General features: G+C 32.2%; 1 protein-coding gene across 1 annotated transcript; it reads right to left on the bottom strand.

The window, feature by feature from the left end:
• Window positions 1-3,840: 3,840 nt before the first annotated feature.
• Window positions 3,841-21,458, bottom strand: LOC111425685 (glucose dehydrogenase [FAD, quinone]-like). Its single transcript, XM_023059890.2, has 2 exons — window positions 21,070-21,458; window positions 3,841-5,584 (listed from the first exon to the last, which is right to left on the bottom strand). The coding sequence occupies exons 1-2, from the start codon at window positions 21,376-21,378 to the stop codon at window positions 3,929-3,931; spliced, it is 1,965 nt and encodes a 654-aa protein (XP_022915658.2). The 5' UTR covers window positions 21,379-21,458; the 3' UTR covers window positions 3,841-3,928.
• Window positions 21,459-21,736: the final 278 nt, after the last annotated feature.

Below are 21,736 nucleotides of genomic sequence, written 5' to 3'. Positions count from 1 at the left end.
TCAAGATAAAAAGTTTTTATAGCAAAAGTTCACTTTATCATTTTAACAATCTTTGTTATTATCATTGGTTTTTAAATTTATGAAAGCGTTTAAATTTAAAAATTTGATACCTTCAACAAATACCAATAGGACGATCGTATTCGATGTTCACTGTGATAGTCAATACGAAAATTTGAAACCGTCGATAGTGTAGGTAGGATATCAAGTATTGCAGTTCAACTCCGAGAGGGTTGAGGGTACAAACGGCTTTTGCTCAGAGGAGGATGTTGGAATTCACATGGAAGTGAGCTGGCAAATTTCATCAGCTCGATTAGCATAGTGAGGAAATACACGGATTGGGTTTATGTTGTTTGTTAAATTTATGAGATGCATGGACTGTCCTGCCATATTGGAGAATATACGCAAAATCTCATTAACAATACACTTAGATACAGTTAATTGAACGTATCAGTAAGATACAATACATTAACGTGATTTTTTAAAATTAGAAACTGTGCTCTCTTTAAGAAATTATAAATCGTCAAATGCATCTGATATCAATCCACTTTCCCAATACACATGCCGACTTTCAACCGATGCTACGCAAACTGATAATCGATAATTCTAATGTTTTCGATGATTAAAAACACATTATTTAAAATCAATTCTAAAAAACTTACATTTGTCAATGCGATTTGAAGACGGTCTCGTGAAAAATAAGGTGTTATCCACAGAATTGAAATGTTTAATTGATTCGGTTCTTTGATATATCTTACTACAAGTGTACAAGAAGTTCTAACTTTTTAAGCCATTGAGAAATTTTGCATGTCTAAAAAGACACTCGTGATTTCGTTTTATAACTTCCACAACACCACAGACACCTAATTCATTAAGAATTTATGATTCCACGAAGTGGAAAGTCGGTGGGTATGTTTATTTTCGTAATGGACATGCAATACACAAAGCAGGTTGAAACAGTAAAGTAATTCCGTTTGTTTCACTTAATTGATATCGTCAAAGATATTTTTTTATTCGCTTCAAAAACAACCTATTCACATGCCCATTAGAACTAGTTGCTCTACGCTGCTTTAAAAGTTTTCGCGTAACGTAACAGGATACGTTTTTGTTCCAACTCTAAGGGTGTGTTGTTTTTATTAACATACATTTCACACGATTGAAAAGGACTCAAGAAGGGTGAAAGTGGATCACACGCACACTATTTCTCTGCAGAACATTGTGTGTCTTGGCCTCCTCTACAACACGTTTCCATTCGTTTCGACTTTGGGTTAAATTGCCTCAGTTTTTGCACCTGCAGGGCGCTCAAATCCTCACTAACATTACAATTCCTCTTAATCCACTCTCTCTGCCGGCATTCTCCACACGTTTTGGTCCTTCCTGTAGTTCTCTTATCTTGTAGTTCATTAATTGTCTCTAGGTTTGTATCATAATTTAGCCCATATAAGATCTTTCATTTAAACCTGTTTAAGAACTCTTGGTGAAAATTATTGAGTGTCCATGTTTCAGATCCATAGATTACTACAGGGCTACTCCAGCTTGTATTAGTTCTGACAGCTGGAAAGCACGGCATCATCTGGAAGTGAATCTCACTTTGTGAAAATGTACAAAGTGGAGAAAGCTACAATATCGGACGTCAAAAAAAGAAAGGGTAGATTATGAATTTTGCGACCAAGTTACATTCAGATGATGGAGCCAAACAAAGAAAACAACAGGGACTGCAAAAGACAGTAAAGACTAGAAGATGCCGTATATTTGTAGTTTACTTTATTTTAAATTTTCTTTAATTTCAGCACTTTAAAGCACCTGACTACTCAAAGGAAAGGGTTTATCTTAATACAGTTCTTCCGCAGAATATTTCCGGATAAAATGTTGAGTTTTGTATGTAATAGCGGCTTTGGTAGAGAAGACACTTGCAACTGTGATGAAATTGGGATAAGTTCAAAGAAACTTAAAAGGTGCCATTGAAAAATTGAAGAGGAGAATGCACAAAAATCAAATGCTATGTAGACTTCCTACAACGTCCTACAAACTGGCCGCCAACCTTTGCCCTGACAGCAAAGAAGAGAACGAAATGAAGCAGAAACGCTTCGAAGTGTAAAAGAGGTAGCAAAAGTGTGCCAGTAATTTCCTGGTTTTCAGAATTTTGACGAATCTGATGCTCGAGTAAGGTTAATAACGATATTGATACCGCAGTTGAAGTAGCTCGAGATCAAGACTTCAGTGAAATTTCAAGATGCATGCTGCAGCGTTCTAGCTTCAGTATGCATTGTATTGTCACGAAACGATCCAGATTTAATCAGGGTTAACTTTTATTATAAAAATAAATGAAGGAATCATGAAAAGCGTTATTTAATTGATAGCACAAATATATTTTAGATATTGATATATTATTGATAAAATTATTAAACGAAAATATCTATCGTTGTGAAAGTAGGCGGAAGTAGCAAAACAGTTCTTTGCTTGACGTAAAACGAACTAATTTCGAACCGTTCACTTCCAGATAGCGCTGCGGTCGCGATAGCGGCTAATTTCACGTTGAACAATATCAATTTCAGAGACGGTACAAATTAGTTCGTTCTCGCTTCGGTTTCTCGTTTAGCGGCCTGATGCCAAACTTGCACAGGACGAACAACCAAACTGTTACTTTGATAAATTACCAACCGATGCAGCACCTATGTCTCGCCATCTACACATCGGCGTTTGCCAAAGTTTCTCCCAACCAACATTCTTGTAACTACCTTATACCTCCACCAACAAACTGCAATCGATTAATGTAATTAATCCCACCGCTGCAAAACAACCGGGAATTCTTTTCTTTATCGTATTATCTTTTTACAGTCTCAACCGATTCATCATTCGGTCTCTTTGTTAGTATAATCAAATGGTAATTTTCCAGATACCTTCCTTAGCTTTTTATCAACGTTTATCAACGTCCTTTACACTATGACACCGAAATCCTAACAGAATTTAACAGAAGCAAAAACACGCAATTTGATTTGTATCTTTTAACATAGCGTTTGTTCTGGTTTACAGCAATAAACGAAAAACTACTTTTTGTAATCGTATTTTCAAAGCGACAAGATCTGAATCTATTTTACGTTTCATTTAACATAACAGAATTTTACGCTTTGATGATTCTGGTTCAGTATCTATTTATAGTTCAAGAAATCAACCCAATTAAACATCTTCTTTGTTTATTATGTAAAATAACTAAAAACGCGATAGAGAAACCATCTTTGAAAAAGTTTCGATTCCCAATACACGACCGTCCAGCAAATCCTAAAATGCATACGCTAGCTGGAATCGCAAGTGTACGGGCGCAATCTGTTGCCGTAGATCAACATTAAACTAGTCCAATATAAAGTTTTGCGTTTGCGGTCGGCAACGTCAAAAACGGACGAGTATATGCGCCATAAATCGCAACCTACATTTCGGAACGGAAATAGCTGTCCGATATTCAATAAGTTATGCGGCCGGTACCCATTTTAATTCCCCTATAAATTTTCTGTTCGAAGATCAATGCCGGGAAAGCCAAAATATAGAATAAAAAAACTCACAAATTTACAGCAAATCCATCACAAGGTCAGATTATTAATAAGATTTCAAGCAAAACTACTTTCGAAATCACGACGTATTTATTATTTTCGAAATAATTTCTCGTTACGCTGAATAATTCGGAATAATTAACATGTGTAAAATATATAGAGCGAATATTCTTTGCATTCAATTTTAAAAGAAAAGATTCTTTATTTAAAATAATTTATTAAACTTAAAATGACGTACGCTAATTCGTTAATATAGTAACATGGTATCAATCTTTTAAAGCTAATTTCTTAACGATTTACAAATATATACAGTATAATTTTTCAATTATTAGTAATGTTTAATTAATTCATAAATTTTAGCACCATATCGTCAAACAAAAACATTTTCATTTTTTGAATTTATCTAAAGTTTCAGTAACAGCGTATTGAACCTGAGTGGCTATAACGTCCCCAGTTTTTAGCCATCTATCCTTAATAAGATCACTTCCTTTTTCGCCAATCATAATAGTTGGGCCATTTGTATTTCCTCTCGGAATAATCGGCATAATGGAAGCATCAATTACTCTAAGGTTACCAATACCATAAACTCTTAATTTTGGATCAACAACAGCACTTCTATCATTTTTCGGTCCCATTTTGCAAGTTCCAACGGGATGGAAAATTGTGGTTGTGTATTCTTGGGCAATACAAGCCCAATAAGAATCCGTACCAAACTCGTAGTTCCTACAAGCTGGAAGTTGTTGGGCTACAAGTTGAATCCCAGCTTTTCTAAATGACTCTGTTCGTAAAAGGTTTAAACTTTGCTTGATTCCTTCGATTATCGTCAAAAGATCAACTCTTTCTTTAAAAGTGTTTGCGAAAATTAACGGTTGACCAAATATTGGATCAGAATTATTTAACATAACAACACCACGTGATTTTGGTGCTAAGAGAATTGGTCTAACCATCATCGCATCGTAATAAGCAATCGGGGTTATTGTTGTTTCTGCTGTTAAAATTGGGTCGGTGAAAAAGTTGTTAACATTCGTGGCATCCAAAGAATATTGAATATCTGGTCGTGTTTCTGATGCGTATTTTGTTTGAACCATTGCGTTAACTTGTAAAGGTCCTGTAGCTGATAAAGGTCCTCTATGAGTTTGTCTGTAATATTCCACATCTTCGCGCATTTGCTGATCATCAACTGCCGTTGATGTCTTGTTTGTTAAAGCAAAAACAACTCCATCGATCGTTGTGTGATCATGAAGATTATATCCAACTGATAAATCTTGAATAACATTAATCCCTAACGTATTTAAATGTTCAGAAGGTCCAACACCACTTAACATAAGAAGTTTTGGCGAATTTAATGATCCCGATGATAAAATAACTTCTTTTCGAGCATATACAGTTTCTACTTTTCCATTTCTTATGTATTCGACTCCATACGCAATTTTAGATTCAGGATCTATTAGAATTCTTGTAGCCTGAGAATTTATTCTTACAGTTAAATTCCTTCTTTTACCTCTAATTGGTCTTATAAATGCCCCGTTCGTCGTTAAACGTTCACCATCTCTTGTAGTATGTTGAGCAATCATTACTCCAACTTGTCTATCGGCGTTCAAATCCATCTCTTCCAATCCTAATTCCCTAAATCCCTCCGTAACAATTTCTACGTTCGCATCTCTATAAGGAAATTGTTCGACCGTTTGATAACCACCTATTCCGTGATATCCTGCTCTAATTATTTCAATATTGCGATTATCTTCGGATTTAATGAAATAAGGAAGTACGCTTTTGTAATCCCACCCCGGATTTCCCTGCGCAGCCCATTCGTCGTAATCCAACGGTGTACCTCGCATGTATAGCAAATAATTTAGCGATGATGATCCTCCCATTACCCTTCCTCTAACCCACGGGCATCCACCATTTGGTCTAGCTCTACAACTATGCGGCGATGGCTGAGTTGTGTAACCCCAATCGACACTGGACATTTGTAAAAGTGGAGCAAAAGCTGGAACATCGATGACATCTTGTTCTTCTGGACCAGCTTCAAGAAGTAAAACCTAAAAAATAATACAAATAATTAATAAATAACTCTATAGAAAGGTATTTCATAAATATAAAAAGTATTATCTTCTGAATTAGGTTAATATGTATACGATGATTAAACATTTTTGAATATATAAACGAGTGAGGTATAATTATTATTAAAAGAAAATAATTGTTTAAATTAATTTAAAACCAAGTATTAATTTCAACAACGTAGCCGATAGCGTTTTACCAACAGTATTTATGGTACAATAATCACCAAGAATGAATAATTTAAAATAACATTTATTAATAAATTATGTTATATAAATACAAACATAATATAACGATACATTATTTTTTACGCAACGGTTCTGCGAACAAATTATGAACTATTGGATCGAATGCATCATATTTTGTTTCATTAATGAATGTTGCTTTTATATTATCGGTTATTAATTAAAATATATGTTTATACTAACTCTAACTCCAAAATACCAATTTTAATCGATTAACTTAAAAAAATCGTGTTTTATTCTGTTTAAAAATACAAGAAAAATGTTCTAGTTTTTAGCGTACATTTTTTGTGAAAACGTAAATAAAAGGTCTTGTTTTTTTAACGATTCAATGCATGTTTTTAATTATTCTTTTGAACATTATCGCTTGCCTTGTCGAATGGCATCCAAGCCTACAATGAATGAAATAATGGAATTTGAAACCGCGCATTGTGCGTAGAAAAAAATTAAAGTAGAAATAAACAAAATACGAATTAAAAAATAATAATTCTTACAAACGCAATGTTTTGTTTTCGGTTGGATTAAAGTTGTAGTTCAATCCATCTGGGACACTTTATATACATTTTAGGTTGAATAAAGATAAAATCTTTTCCATTTCAGCCGAAATTACAATCAAAAATGTTTCGGAAGAAAGAATCGTTTCTGAAGTTAAATTTTAGGATCCATCTTAGATTTAATATCGACTTCTTATAATTCGCAAAAATTGGAATGCCGCTGGAGCTTTGAACTTTCAGAATGTGCGTCAGATTCTTGTGGGACAGATTTCACTCCAATCAAATTGCTTCCGATGTTGATGTAGAAGCAAATAGGAACCTCGTGGCGACCAAGAACGTCTTTATAAGAGACCATAATAGACCAATAATATCAACACAAATATATTTATTACCAATAACTCCCAATCGGAATTGAGAAAAAGTAAGTCTGTTAATTCTCTTTAAATCTGAGCAAGTTTTTTTGAGTTTCTATAGAAATGTTGTACTTTATCCTTCCAAATTTGTTCTCGGAGAAATTTTAGTTTAGTCATCATCTAGTATCAAATCAAGTATCCATGTATGGCTAATGTACCTGTATTTCTTTTGCTTTCTATGCCATCTGATTTCTGTTTCTTTTGCCTTTGCCAGCACACCAATGAGCAAATGGGAGGGAGAATAGAGTAAATCTACGAGATCTGAAAATAATTAATAACCCCAACATTGTGATATCTTACTCTGATGCCTACAAACCCTTATCATAAATCTAAGTCTTCTTTAAGATTTACACATAGTAATTCAATAAGATTGATTTTTCTGAGCCTATAATTAGTGTTGTTTTTCTGAACCATTCCAAATTGCTAGAGACCGTTCATAACCATCGTCACACACAGACAGTCAAGACACAAAAGTTAAAAGGTAAGGAATGGAGATGCCGTGGGCAATTACCATGATAACATGCGCAGCAAAACTTCTCCGCTGAATTCTAGAACTGTTCCTCACATATACTCTATACTACACATGGAAGATTTCTCAAAATTCCTGCACGATAAGATTTCTTCGAGAATCAGTAAAGTGAAGGTATTGAACAATTCCAGTTCACTCGCAATCTCATGCAACGCTTCAGATTACGTAAAGTTGCTGTTTTGGAACAATAAATCCTTAACTTCATAAATGCTTTTTTTAGAAAAACGAGCATAGTAGAATATCAGTACGAAACCTCCGAAAGAGATTTACTTATCAGGTAATCTTTCATAATATTTACCGACTACAAACTGACTACCTTCATCTTTTGATAGGAACTAAACAAGTGCTCATCGCTAAACAAGATAAGAGGATTTGGGATAGAACTGCGGAAGTATACACTAAATGTGGCACATTAATAATTTCTAAGAGACTCATCGAGCTTCACAAGACGCGGACGTTAAATGACTCGGATGGATGTAAGTTCGAAACGTAGAGCTCGTATAGCAGTTTGTGTCACTGTATAAATGGGTTTCGAACAAACTTTCGAATTCAGTAATCAATCATCGGTCATCGTCATCACATTAGCACGTTCGACATGTTCTGGTGTCATATTACGCCACCAATCGAAGAAGATATCTGCATCGATGACAACGGATCTACGGTGCTAAAAGAGTGATATTAAAAAAGTGATATCCGATTTTTGAAAAGGAAAACCTTCTTGTTTATTTTATCAAATCGCACATGGATATAACAATGAAATCTATGTAAGACATTGTTATGATGTATTGTCTCGTGTTGTTGTGAGCACTTTCTCATTATGTCACCAATAAGAAAACGTGGGACATAAAGAGACTTCTCACAGATCAGAAGCTTTTCGGTGCTCTTATGAATGATTCAGATTGAGTTCGTTCGTTAAAAAATATGTCTTACCCAGAAATGTAAAAATTATCATCTATATTGGATCCTTATAGATTTAGACTAATTAAGTATTCAAGTAAACAAAGCAGTGATTTTATATGACTGAATCCTAACAGGATAGACAGAAATGTTTGGATTGTTACAGAGAAAATAAAGAGAATCTACATAGCTTATGGTTAGTTACTAAGAAAGCATTTATAGACCTATTTATCAGGTTATAATAAGTAAAAACAGATTTTTGTATCATGACAAATATTCTGTTCGACGATCTTAGTACTAGTTCTGAGAGAAATGAAAATGACAAATTAACTCTAATTTTATTTCTCGAAATTCTTATAAATAAAATAAATTCTAACGTTCAATATTTTCTTAAATAATTGTTTTTTTTTAATCAATCATATTAAGGAAGTAAGAAGGACCTACGTGATGTAAAAATAAGAAACGATAATAGAGCACGATTAAGAACGTTATTAATCAAGTCTGAGGTAAAGTGTTCGCACGATTTTCCACTTAATATGTTAATAACCCCCCCGTCTTGGAATGGGTTGAGCTGTAGAAGAAAATGCGAACTCCGCTCTGAGACTGTTAGAGTTGATGAAATTCATAAATATTAATAGAAATTAACCAGAAGTAAGTAACTAATTTAATATTTAGTTACCATTTAGATGGCTACTTCGATATTTCTAGAAACGCCCGCGTTTTGTAATAATTGATATAAAACATACAATAGAATTTTAATATGAACGGTTTTGTCCACGCTAACTATCGATTTTTGTTTAAAACTGAACATCCAATGAATATTTATAAAACCTGGCAATCTAGTTACCAATTACAATTGGCGAGTGAACAAAACTGAACCAGTTTTATGAAATAAATCCGTGGCGAAAGTACGAGGTACGGGCGAATTTTGTAACGGGTTGGGGGATATTATAATTTCAATTTGACAAGTTGGGCGGGAAAATAAATAAATTTAAATTCTGCCAATTCGGGTGGAACAGCCGTAACAATGGAACATTATTCAGGTACAGCGACGAGCTTTACCTCCGAACGAAATTTATACTCAAACTGTCTGTTTATTTTAGTGACGAGCGAAATAACATAAATAACGGTTAATAATCATCCGTGACGTCGTTATATAATTAAATGTACACATGTAAATTTTCTCTAAAAAATCGACTAAACGAACCCATCGTAAATTTTACAGTTTTAAAGCACAAATTGAGTAAAAAATATCGTCATCATGATGAGAGTGGATGTAGATCTTTACAACATAGACAACAATATGTCGATTTACATACAATTACGAAAGGGGGAAAAGAGCTCATTGTACCCAATAATTGAATGTGATCGAGAAATCGGATGAAAGCGTTAATCTCCTGAGCCGTAAGAAGAAAATTGCGTTGCTGCCACAACCGCGATCATCGTTTGTGAACTAATGAGGTGTGCACTGAATAATGAATGAAGGTCGTTCTTGTTTGCAAACGATTATCCTGCATAATGGAAAACGAGCAAGGGATTCCGCACGCGACGAGCTTCGATGTCATCGGGTGTGCGAGTAAATTCAGATAGTAGAGAAACCATGTTACATCGAAATTGTAATCATCAAAGATAAAAGACGACCGTGTGTGTATTTATCGTGTTATTGTTTGTGATTTTAATTGATTGCATAACAAACAGGATCAAAATTGATTGGTGTATCTACGTGGTTTTAGTTTTATATTGTCCCCTTGTAAATCGTCATTCAGTATCGGTTTTAATTCGAAAATCAAGTTACCATCCATAACCGGGCGAGCTATGCTCTATATTTAGTACGAAGTTCCATGCTTCGTCAAAACATTAATTCCCATTCATGAATATCATCGAGTGAATGAATATCATCGATATTATTGTTAGGATGCAAACCGTATCCAATGTGGGTTCCACTCATTATTGTGGTTAAATTATCTATGAATAGATCTCGCCATTGTATGTTAAATTGTTTATAAATTCTGTTTTTACATACATTTTGAAGCTAATATGTGTCTTATCACGATATGATCAAATAAATGTCAAGTTGAAAGAAATTTCATTGTTCAGCCATGTAGCTCATATTACATGCACATTGTCTTTCGTAATAATATCTAGTTTGTTCATATCAGTGGAATCGTACCAAGAGACCGTAATATCTAGGTCTTGCTTTTCCTGAATTTCCCAGAAATTATTTTCTATTATCATGTTCGTAAATATAGAACATCTTTTTTGCATTGTTTATTTTTTTTTAAATTGAAACAATTATTATATAATTGAACTAACAATTAATAATTTAAGATAATAAATCCTTTCCTATTAATACGTTTATAAAACAATTCCTACCCGTGTAAACATATTTTGGCTGTTTTGGGTTAAAACGCAAGCTAAAAAAAGAGAACCCGAGGAAAAACTGCCGGAACATAAATTGTAAACCACCTGTGCACTCCTTTATCATCCCATAATCCCGGTCGTATAATCATAATTTATAGTTACATATATCCGCGGACGGTCCGCTCGTTTCTCCGAATATATCTTTTGGACGCAATATGTAGTGACGCTAATAATGCTTCACTTTTGTACTTACACAACCAACAACTGAAGTTCATCCTACATTTCATCTTTCAGATTGCACTCCATTTAACCGTTACGTTAAAAGGGAAATCATAAACAATATCAACAAAATTATCTACTAAAACGATTATTAAATAAATTTATGATTAAATATCAATTACTTAGTTAGTATATGAATCAGGTGATTTTTTATTTCTTATGTTTATTTGATATTCACTTTTTGTTAAAATAAAAATTTATTTGAAACCGCTATATTTAGAATTGAGATGTTCTGTAAACAGAGAAAAAATGTTTAAAACATACCTCCTACGGTTATTTTCGAAGATGTATTAACTTTCTTGATTAAAAAATATTGATTCTCTTCGTTGCCCTTTTATGTACGCCCGGAAATATTATTTTGCCTACAAACTTGGGGGAAAACATCCCTGCTGTGTATCACGAAAAAATAAATTGATCCAGGAAATGTTTTCACTAAGAAGAAATTTTTGATTAACGTCAATCCCAAAAAATATATAGAAGTAATCAGTACTCCCCTATGTATTGACAGCAACATGATTATAGCCTTATTTTTACACAATACCTACATCTCAAAATCATCAAAAAAAGAAATACACTTTGTGATATCTAAATCCGGGTTTTGTTCGTAATTATATAAAGTTATGCACAAAATTAATTTCAAATGCTGTTTGTGCACTATGAGCATAATACTGATATCATATCACTTCTATTGACAAAGTTATGCTATAATGTATTCTTTATGGGTATACAAAGAGAAAAAACGAACTAAGATTTGTATGTATACCATGACTTAGTAAATAAGAAAAATTGTTTTGTGGTAACCGCCACATCACGTAGAATTAAATCTAATGGAATTGGATTTAAAGAACTAATAGATATGTTTGCGAATGTCTTTAATATTAACGAGTTTTAAAGATTTTTTTTGTTGTTACTGTTGTTTCCACCTTGTTTTAGGTGATCAACAACAAAGCCCATTTTTTGCCACTTTTGTAACTCCACTTTATATGGTATATGTAGTAAATATTCATAATATCTAGGACGTGAATAAAGCAATAATACCATACTTGAAGGTCCTCATAACATACTCTATTTTTAACCCTTCCTCTGTAAACCTGGGTATATCCTGTCCGATCTACAACTATTTAGGCAAATAATTTCGATAATTTTATGATTGATTTATCAAGTTGAAAATTTCGAACATTATCATGAATTGTTTATAAAATTTTTTACTCTCTTCGAACAATATTGTTAGTCTACGTCGATTCTTTTGAACTGAAAGCTGTGGTGGCTGCAGTATATTCGGAAGTTTACTACTTTTATTTGTTTTTTACAATTTTCAGACATATCGCTAGTACTAAACCTGTTCTATATACTGTAACTAAATCTATATACTAGAATAATTGTTCCATAGCACTTTATTCACGATAATTTGTAAAACTTTATTTTTATTTTACTTATTCTTGCGCATAGCCTATTTTACTTCAAGTGTATTAACAAGAAAATTTGTGGCATTTGTGATTTGTCATAAAAGTGCTTATTAATGATATTTATTTAGAATTTATTATAAACTGAAACAATGTAAATGTAATTATAAAACGTAGGCGATAATTGAGTGGGTATTGTTTGGTGAACTATGTCATGGAGATTTAAACGACAATTTTAAATGAATAAATTTTGTACAACACTTAGCAAATTATAGTCTGTTGAAGTAGATCATGGTCTACTTTCAAGATCATTTCAAAGATAATGTTTTTTTTCTCTACGTTTTAGCAATCAGAAAAAAAATAATAACTTAAAAAATCCAAGGTAATTTCTTAAGAAAGGATGTATTACAATGAAAAGGAAGTAATTTGATCGATAACCCACAAAGTTAATTGCGCTTACTTCGTAAATAATTTACATAAATTGAATATTTATTTATCACTTTTTATGCGTCTACTTAACATCAGCTTTACAAAGTAAGATTAAATCCGTTAATGTTTCTATTTTACTAATAGTTAAATATAATTAACTCAACCGAAACGTACATTACGAAAGAAATCCGCCAGTCAAAGTAAACTCCGTTTTTGCCATACTTTCATTTCACGTTCAGGTTATTTTTTTTGGTGGTAATGTTACGTAACCCGCTGTGGTTTTATTGTCAGCGAATATGTCGAGCACGATCTGCTCTCGATCAAAGTTCCTGGTAAGTTTAATACCCATTAACTACTTTCAAGTTACTTGTACATAAATATTCATTACAATAGACCTTACGGCGAGTAGGTAACCGTTCCAAACGGTAATGTACCTTACCTTCCATCCTGTTAGGTTGAAAAAGAAAGGAAATTTTCACACTCCAGCTTATATCTGATTAAAGAATGTCTTTACAAACATTACTTGTTGACCTTAAAGTTGATTTGTATCTTAACAATAGCTTTATATCCTTAGAATTGATTTATAGTTATTATTTAAAATTTATTTTTTTATTAGTAAGAAATATCTTAATAAACCAGGAATCTAATAAAATTTTCAAGGAAATATGTAATTTAATAAGTATGTGGGAAATTGAATAATGCATTAATTTTGTGGTATTGCGAAGGTTGATTTCCTGTATTTAAATTTACTGAAATAATTATTTCATTAAAAACAGAATTTTTCAACATCACCTCTCGACTTAAAAAAAGCAATTAATCTTGATTTTAATGTATAAATTTAATAAAAGTGTACAGCATGGTGTATTACAGAAGCGAAAGGTATTATTTTCATGCAGGAAGTGTTGATCGTAAATAACAAACACACGTGGTAATTATTGTGTACACGCGGTATGAAACGTAATAAACAGGCCAATGCTGCATTTCAAGTAAAAGAACGGAATTTTCACGGTTCAATTTTCGCTCCACCTAAACACTTGCACACCCAGATCAAATCACATTTCTTTTTATTTTTATTGTGGTATTTTGCTTAAATAAAATTCTTAAGGAAGTAGGTTAGAAAAATGTTCGAGTTACGTAACATTTATGTGATTTCTCGCGAAACAAGTCGTCGTTAAAAACGTTGTGTTAGCTCAAAATTAGCATGTTGAACCGTCGAATTAGCCGTTGATTTATGCCGAAACCAACCGCGTTTCGCAATATACTCTATATGTGTTCGTCGAAATATAACCATACGTGGTGGGCACAATGACTCGTTGATTTAGGCCGTATATTTTTCATCGACACTTGTTTGACGTTTATTAGTGGTTGAAACGGCTTATTGGGAATTATGTGACACTTTTGGATCATTCTGGACAATATTTGTTAATTTGTACATAATGATTTTTATTTAGTTTTATTGATTACATTGTACTAGTTCGACTAATTAACAATTCATTTACTAACGAATTCCCTATATTTAAACTACATTTAAATTAAATGATAAATTCCTAATGAATGTAGATAACTGTGATACACGCTGGAAACGTTTTTAATCTAAACCTAAAATCGGTACAAATTACATTAAACTAATTAATCAAAATATTTAATGAAAGCTTGAACGTTACTAATCATGTACTCATGTAAATTAACTGGTATGGGCTACACTCAACTTTCACGCATATTATGGCATATAAATTAAAAATTGGAAAATATAACACGACTTTGAAACGTTCAATTCTCGACCCTTCTAGGTTCATGAAGTCATTTCTCGGAAACAGGTAAAATTTAAGAAATTCAACTGCTTATAAAGGAATGGTTGAGGTTAGATCATCCCAAACTTTAACATTCTATGGTAAAGTTGTAATTGTACTATGTGATTTGATGTTTGTTGCAGATGAGGCCATGAAAAAAATGGTTTTCTCTAAATTGATTAGGACTTAAGAAAAAAAACTTCTTGAGGTTGTTGAGAAACATTTGAGGGTCGGTTACAGCAAACTTTAACTTGCCCTGATGAACAAGTAATTTAATATAATTTTTTTAAAGTCACCTATTTCAGTTGATGATTACTAAACGTGAGGCTTTTAAAAAATTGTTTTCTCTGAAATTTTTAGGATTTGAAAATTGCAACTTTTTGAGCTTACAGAGGAATGTGTAAGATTAGATCACACCAAATTTTAAAGTTCCATTTTGAACAAATCATTACATATAATTTTTTAAAAATCACCTATTTAATTTGATGTGTGTTGAAGATGAGGTTAATGAAAAGGATGTATATTCTGAAACGGTTGGAATTTAACAAGTCTTTCAGGTTATAAAGGAATGTTTGAAGTTAAATTATACCAAGCTTTATGTTTCCATAATTTTCATTTTACATATTTTTTCAAATATTATCTGTTTAACTTTACTTTGTGAAAAGTGAAATTAAATCTGTGTTCTCCAAAACAACGTGGATTTAAAAAATGAAACTTTATAAAGTTATAAAGGACCGTTTCTGCTTTTGTTATTTCAAATTGTTCGAAAGAACAGTTTTAACGTATAAATGTTTTTAAAACCCCAAGGTTTGTAATTGATGTTTATTTTTTACATTCTCGTATTTTTATATGGCAATGATATATTAACAATTGTTATAATGCGTTCATTGATGAATGATGGAATATTATTTTAGAAAAGAATGTTTATCATGATATTTGTCTGATAGATCTAAGTATCGGTTTTGATAAAGAACTATTTTCTGTTAAGCGATATGATTGAAATTTTATATCTGCAACAGGCACAATTTTTAAGACTGACTAATTTAGCCGCAGATTGTGCAAGAAACATCCACTTCTTCATACCAGAACTTGTGCAATTTCAATTCTAGAATTGGCAACAAAGTCCTAGGTATCATTCAGAGATGTAATGAGGACAATAGTAACCACAACGTCAAAATTTTTATCACGCTATGTACTTTAGACACCTTTTGACAAAAGAAAACAGCAATATATTTCGAAATTCTATATAGAATCATTGTTCATCACTGTACAAAAGATTTATGTCAGTGAAGAAACTATATTAGCTACAACCATATCACAGAAACGGATACAGTATATACATTAAGAACAGACCATGGTTTACTAAATAAGTCAAGAAACTGGGATTAGAAAAAAGAAGTGCCTATATGAGGTACAGGAATAATAGAAGCCAAGAGGAATATAGTAGATATAAAGAAATAAGAAATAAACAGCGATTATTATACAACGATTAAAAAGGAAACTGGAAAAACATTTTGAAGTCATGCAACATGACCTCTATGGTCATCAAAAAATGGTGCTTAAGATACTTCGCAAACTAATTGCATTCTACTTGGCATGGGGAAAACTAGCCATCAATAATGGAGAAGAACAAAATGAAAAAAACCATGGAAGAAGACAAATCAAAAAATTAGAAAGCATTAAAAATTCTAAACTGATACGGCAAAACCAAAACAAATAACAAGATCGGCCAAAATGAAAACAATCACAACTATACTAAGGTCCAGTTCACATGATTATATAATGAGAGTACAATAAAAGATGAATACGGAGTCCAGGATGTGGTGAGATGAGTACGATCCACGCGAAGGGAATGTTAATGGATGTCTCCCGAATGATCGACCAAATGAATCATGCTAGAAAAACCAGACACCAAACCAGCCCCTGAATTACTATCTAAAAGATAGTATGAAAATTTGACGTCAGAGTTGCAGATGACCAAAAAGTAGACAAATGGTCCTATTAGAAGAGGAAAAAGAAGATGGTGACTACGTTACCTCCACAAGTATCAACTCTCCATGCCTTCAGTGATGTACTCTCGATCTGGCCGAATGTATGTACCAAAGGAACATGACATCATAATTCGAAAATCAAAAGTATGTGAGCTTTGTTTCTAAGTAAACCTACTTCAAAATGAACAAATCAAAAATTTCAAAGCTAGTATTCTAGTAGCCTGTGTTCTGAGAAACTGAAGGAAAACTGAAACGTCACCACTAGTCATCATCGCCATTTGATATATAAAGGTGGATTATTATTTGGTATCTTTGAATGCAGCAAGATAATATTGCTTTGCCTATAGAGGTCGTCTACGAAAGTTGCTACAAATAACAACTTGCAGAATATGGTAACACTTCATTACATACAAGAGAAATATTGGCCAGTATATTAATAAAAAGTTTCTGAACTAACTTGTATTTTAACTTTGTCAGGATTAACTAGGAAAACTAACATTTCGTGACTTTCAAAAATTCACAACTAACTAATGCGTTTAAGTGTCAATGTGAAATTTTGAGAAAGGTGTATAATGGTCAACAATTCCAACATTTTTCCCAGTTTTCTAAACTTTTACAACACAGTAAAATTGGAATAAGTTATCCTAGTTTAACACGACAGATATTCCAAAAAGATTTAGATAGTCACCATAAAATGGTATAAATTGGTTACTTTTTTTTCAATCCAAATAGAACTTCTTTTCAGTCTACTTAAATCATTCTTTGATATGAAACAAATCAGGAGAAAATTTCACTGTTTGTAAAAACTTTTTGTCCTCAAAGATTTATGTTGGTCGGACTTCGTATTTCTTCGAATTGAAGGTGTGAAACTTTATTCCTAGATACGAAGGTTCATTCCATCGATTGTATTTCTAAATATATTACGATTATTTGTTAAAATAACTCCACCGTTTCCACAATCTACTTTAACAAACGCTTTTTCTTAAAAAGAATTAATAAAATTAGAATTTATTTAAATCAAAATAAGTCTTATTAATTATTTCTGAATATGTAATATAAAACCACAAAGCGTCAAATTTCACCCAGTCATAAACGAGCTTAATGACGTTACCTAATAGTGTTTTTAAATGTAACCGAATATGCAAGTGTTGTAAAAACTCATATTGGTTACTATAAAAATTATCGTGCGCATGCAACAAAAGTTATGACTCATTAAACACGACACTTTTACTTGACTGGACTGTTGTACAACGTTGTACTATGATTTCTAAGTAGCAAAAACTTTAATTAATGTAAATCCAACATATAAAAACTTTAAGTAATCATTATGAAATATGCAGTTTTAATTGTATCAATTTATAATGACGATAACTTTTGTATAGGATGAAAAATAAATTTTTCTTTGAAAGCTATTAATTAACAAGTTATAATCCTAAAAACCGCGAAACCGACGGTGTTGTTCCCAGCAATTTTTCACCGCGAAAAATGCACCTCTAAATGGAAATTAATGAATGCTTCGCGAGAAAGCTACCGGGGTATCGTATTTTTAACTCTGGATTTCCGCGCTTTAGGAATGTCAAACACATGTGTTTTTGCTTTAATTCCTTTTGAACTATAAATCTGCAATAATTACAAGTGAAAGTTCTTGTTTATATCAACACTGAACTTCATCAATCGGTCAAAACCGCTTCTAAACGGTAACGGGAAATTTAATTGTCTTTAAATTTCTTCAATGTTATATTTTAATATTTCTATATTAATACTACACGATTAAATAGTAGTGACCTCCTTTTACTTTCATCGATTTTTATGTATTTATTAAAACAATATTATTACACCAATTGTGTAATAATATTTAACAATCTCATTTAAAATTAAAACTAGAGTGGAATAAATATTTTTTTGTTATCCGATAAAAGTTGTAGCTAAATTTACGCAAGAGTTGTTCATTTAAATCGATCGATTGTACTAACTGTTGGGCCCATTTAACCATAAAATTTACGACGCAGTATTGTGCTGCAGATTCGTACACGTTAGCGAAAGTTAAAGGTTCAACTCATATTTAAAACTTTCAAATCCCTTTTTTTCAGACCAACTTTGTTTTATTGTTATTGTTGGTGTTGTTAGTATTTATGGCAAGTGTTTGCAAATCGGCAGGTGTTTGTAAATAAATTTGAATTCAGTTTGGTATGCAATCGTTAATTTCTCACGCACAGATCAAAGAAAGTAGTAAATTGTTGTTGCATGACTGGTCCGGACGATCTACGTTATAGCTATAAAGCGTACATCACCGCCAACGCCTTTACCGTTTGCCACGAATTCTGCGTCGAAATGGGCAAATAAATTCCTCTGCAGCTAATCCGAATCAAATGGAAATGCAGTCAGGTCGACTGCATTTGCTCCTTTGCGTGTTCACGATGTCATTTGCACTTCACAACGAATGGAATGCCAACGAGTTGATGAACCGCACTAAAAGTCTGTGCAAAAGCGCTTAAAAATTTTCACTGCTGTAAAAGTCGAAAACCATTCATTCCACACCAAGAATTCAATTGACGAATAATGAATGGTTAAATGTAAATAAATCTGCAACTATTTGAATAATAAGCCTGTCGTAAATTCGTGGATATGTAAACTAATGCAACTCACAAATTTTGCTAACTAGAGCGAAATTTGCTATTGACATTGTGTTGTGTAACAAACTGTTATGAAAATTACTCCAGTAAGTGTTTAAATAAAATAAAATATAACTGGGTTATTGATTTCCGCATACCTATGTTGTACAACATACAGTGTGTCCCCGAATTGTGTCCCCGTAAGGTATAATTGACGATAAATTTTTGAATTCAAATTCCATCTTTTGCAATTAATGTCTGGATGTCATAAAACGAAATATAACCAAGTATGTGTTAGTGTTGGTGGTGATATCATTGAATAAGCTTTTATGTTAATTTAGTTTAGATCCAAAATGTTTTGTTAATCTTATGATTTAAAAATCTGCACATTTTGCTTTTATATCCTAAATTAATAAAATATGGCATATCGCTATAATTTAACATAACAAACATTTTATCTTAATCAACTTTTGTTGTACATTGCTCAGAAAGACCACTTTACCTGCAACGGTTAACAAACTTCTTGCGTTAACTTTGGTACTTTGAGGATATTTGACGTAAAACTTGGTTATATTTCGTTTTATGGCATCCAGACTTTAATTGCAAAAGATGGAATTTGAATTCAAAAATTTATCGTCAATTATACCTTACGCGGACACAATCCGGGGACACACTGTATATAATATTTTAGGAATGTGTAAAACTTACACCATCGAAATGATAAAATAATTGATCTTTTTGTATCTTATTTTGACTTAAATTTAAACCCAAAGAACTAAATGTTAATAAAAATCAAACAATAAACTTTAAATGTTGAATAATGCAATTTCACTAACTTATTCACTTTCCCTTTTTTCCATAATTATAAAAGATAATAATAAAAACTTCAATCGGTTCAACCAACTTTAATTTCTAAGAACGAGAATAGCTTACTTGTTTATTTGTAACATAAACAATAATTCTTCGTTAACTCTAAAATAATTTTTGGCTTTTCTCCGTGGATTAAATAAGTATTATTTTTATCTTCACCACATAAATTTGTATTTCAAGCTTTCTATTTAATAGTAATAGTAGAATTTGTTAATTTTGAACATAACTTCGACACAGAGTTGTTTTCAAAAAATATAACAATTTGGTTTATAGGAATTAAGAACCTTTTATTATTTTAAAACTGGAGCAAATTTGCCTTAAAATGTTTGTTATTTATAGAGAATTGTATTTAAAAAATTATTACAGCCAAATTAATAGGAGTACAGAAATTATTTTTACAGCATTAAAACTCGAATAAATTTTCTTCAAAGTTCTATATATTTCATAGTGATATCTCAATTAGTCTTTGAGATACGATTTTTTTGATTTCTACTATATGTTATGGCGTCCACTTAATTAAAACATGGGGAAACATTTAAAAAATCATTACACTTACGATAATAGAAATAAAGAAACAATTTTTACTAACATAAAAATAGAATAAATTTGCTTTAAAATGTTTTATGTTTGATGCTAATAACACAATTATTCTTGCAAATACAATTTTTTTAATTTCTATCCCCTCCAATCTTATTTATGTAAAGATAATATTTAAAAATTTTCACCCAGATTAATAGGAATGTAGAAATTGTTTTGACAATACTAAAACTCGAATAAATTCACTTCGACATGCTGATAATTTTATAGCGGTATCTCAATTAGTTCATGAGATATGATATTTTTAATTTCTACATCTTTGAATATACAGAGTTTTATTCAAATAATTAGTACAGACAGGTTAATATCAATAAAGTAATTATATTTGTTGACCTTAAACTAAAATTGTAAAATTGCTTTAAAATGTATTAAATTAACTTCAATTGTATTCAAATTTTGATATAACCCAACCGATTTCGTCAACTACCCATCATCAGAGGTTATTCAAATTTTGATATAACCCAACCGATTTCGTCAACTACCCATCATCAGAGGTTATTAAAATTTTGTAATACATCGATCATACAAACAGATATCATTATTGTTAACTAAAACTTACATTCCATTCTGGAACTTCTGTTAACCGATTAGCTACAACGCATCCTGCACTTCCAGCTCCAACAACAACAAAATCGAATTCTTCTCTATCGTCGTATCCTGGAGCTCCGTGGTTCCACTTAAAATGGCTACCGTACTCATTTTCGACGTTCTCGTTGGAATCCACCGAATTTTGCGAGAAAATATCATCCCTCGATCTGCCAAAGAGTCCTGCTATGAGTTGCAAAAAGAGCAGTGAAGACGGGGAACAAGTCGTCACTGTCGTGTACACGGCACACGTTTGCGACAAGTCTCTCGGAACCCAAGACATGGTGTCGATCGTACGAAACGCACGCGAACGTTCAGAATGAGCTTTACCCGTTTCGTTCGCGAACCCGAGTGCCCGAGGAGAACGAAAGTGTACCAGATTTACATTTAATTTTTTTATTCTATACAGTGCAAATGCAATCGCAACGTGCATAGGCTGGGCATTCTAAAGCTTACCACCACCCCACCTCCTTTTATTAGATCGGGTTTAAATATTTTCTAATCTGTGATATACGCGGGTAGCTTGACAATGTCCTTGTGCTTTTTTGCATTCGATTCCTTTCCAATTGGTCTATATGTGCGTTCGTGCACACGTTTACTTCCAAGTTAATTAATAGGTTTATAACGGAAATAAATATAAT

The sequence above is a fragment of the Onthophagus taurus genome, chromosome 7, assembly GCF_036711975.1.
Source record: "Onthophagus taurus isolate NC chromosome 7, IU_Otau_3.0, whole genome shotgun sequence".
NCBI classification, from domain to species: domain Eukaryota; kingdom Metazoa; phylum Arthropoda; class Insecta; order Coleoptera; family Scarabaeidae; genus Onthophagus; species Onthophagus taurus.
Note: the sequence above shows the minus strand (reverse complement) of the source record. Positions and strands in the feature narration are given on the sequence as shown.

Excerpts from the sequence above, each read along its gene's own strand:
- LOC111425685 (XM_023059890.2), bottom strand. The coding sequence starts at position 21,378 with ATGTCTTGGGTTCCGAGAGACTTGTCGCAAACGTGTGCCGTGTACACG. Across the intron at positions 5,585-21,069 it reads CAGAAGTTCCAGAATGGAAT|GTTTTACTTCTTGAAGCTGG; the intron begins GTAAGTTTTAGT and ends ATTATTTTTTAG.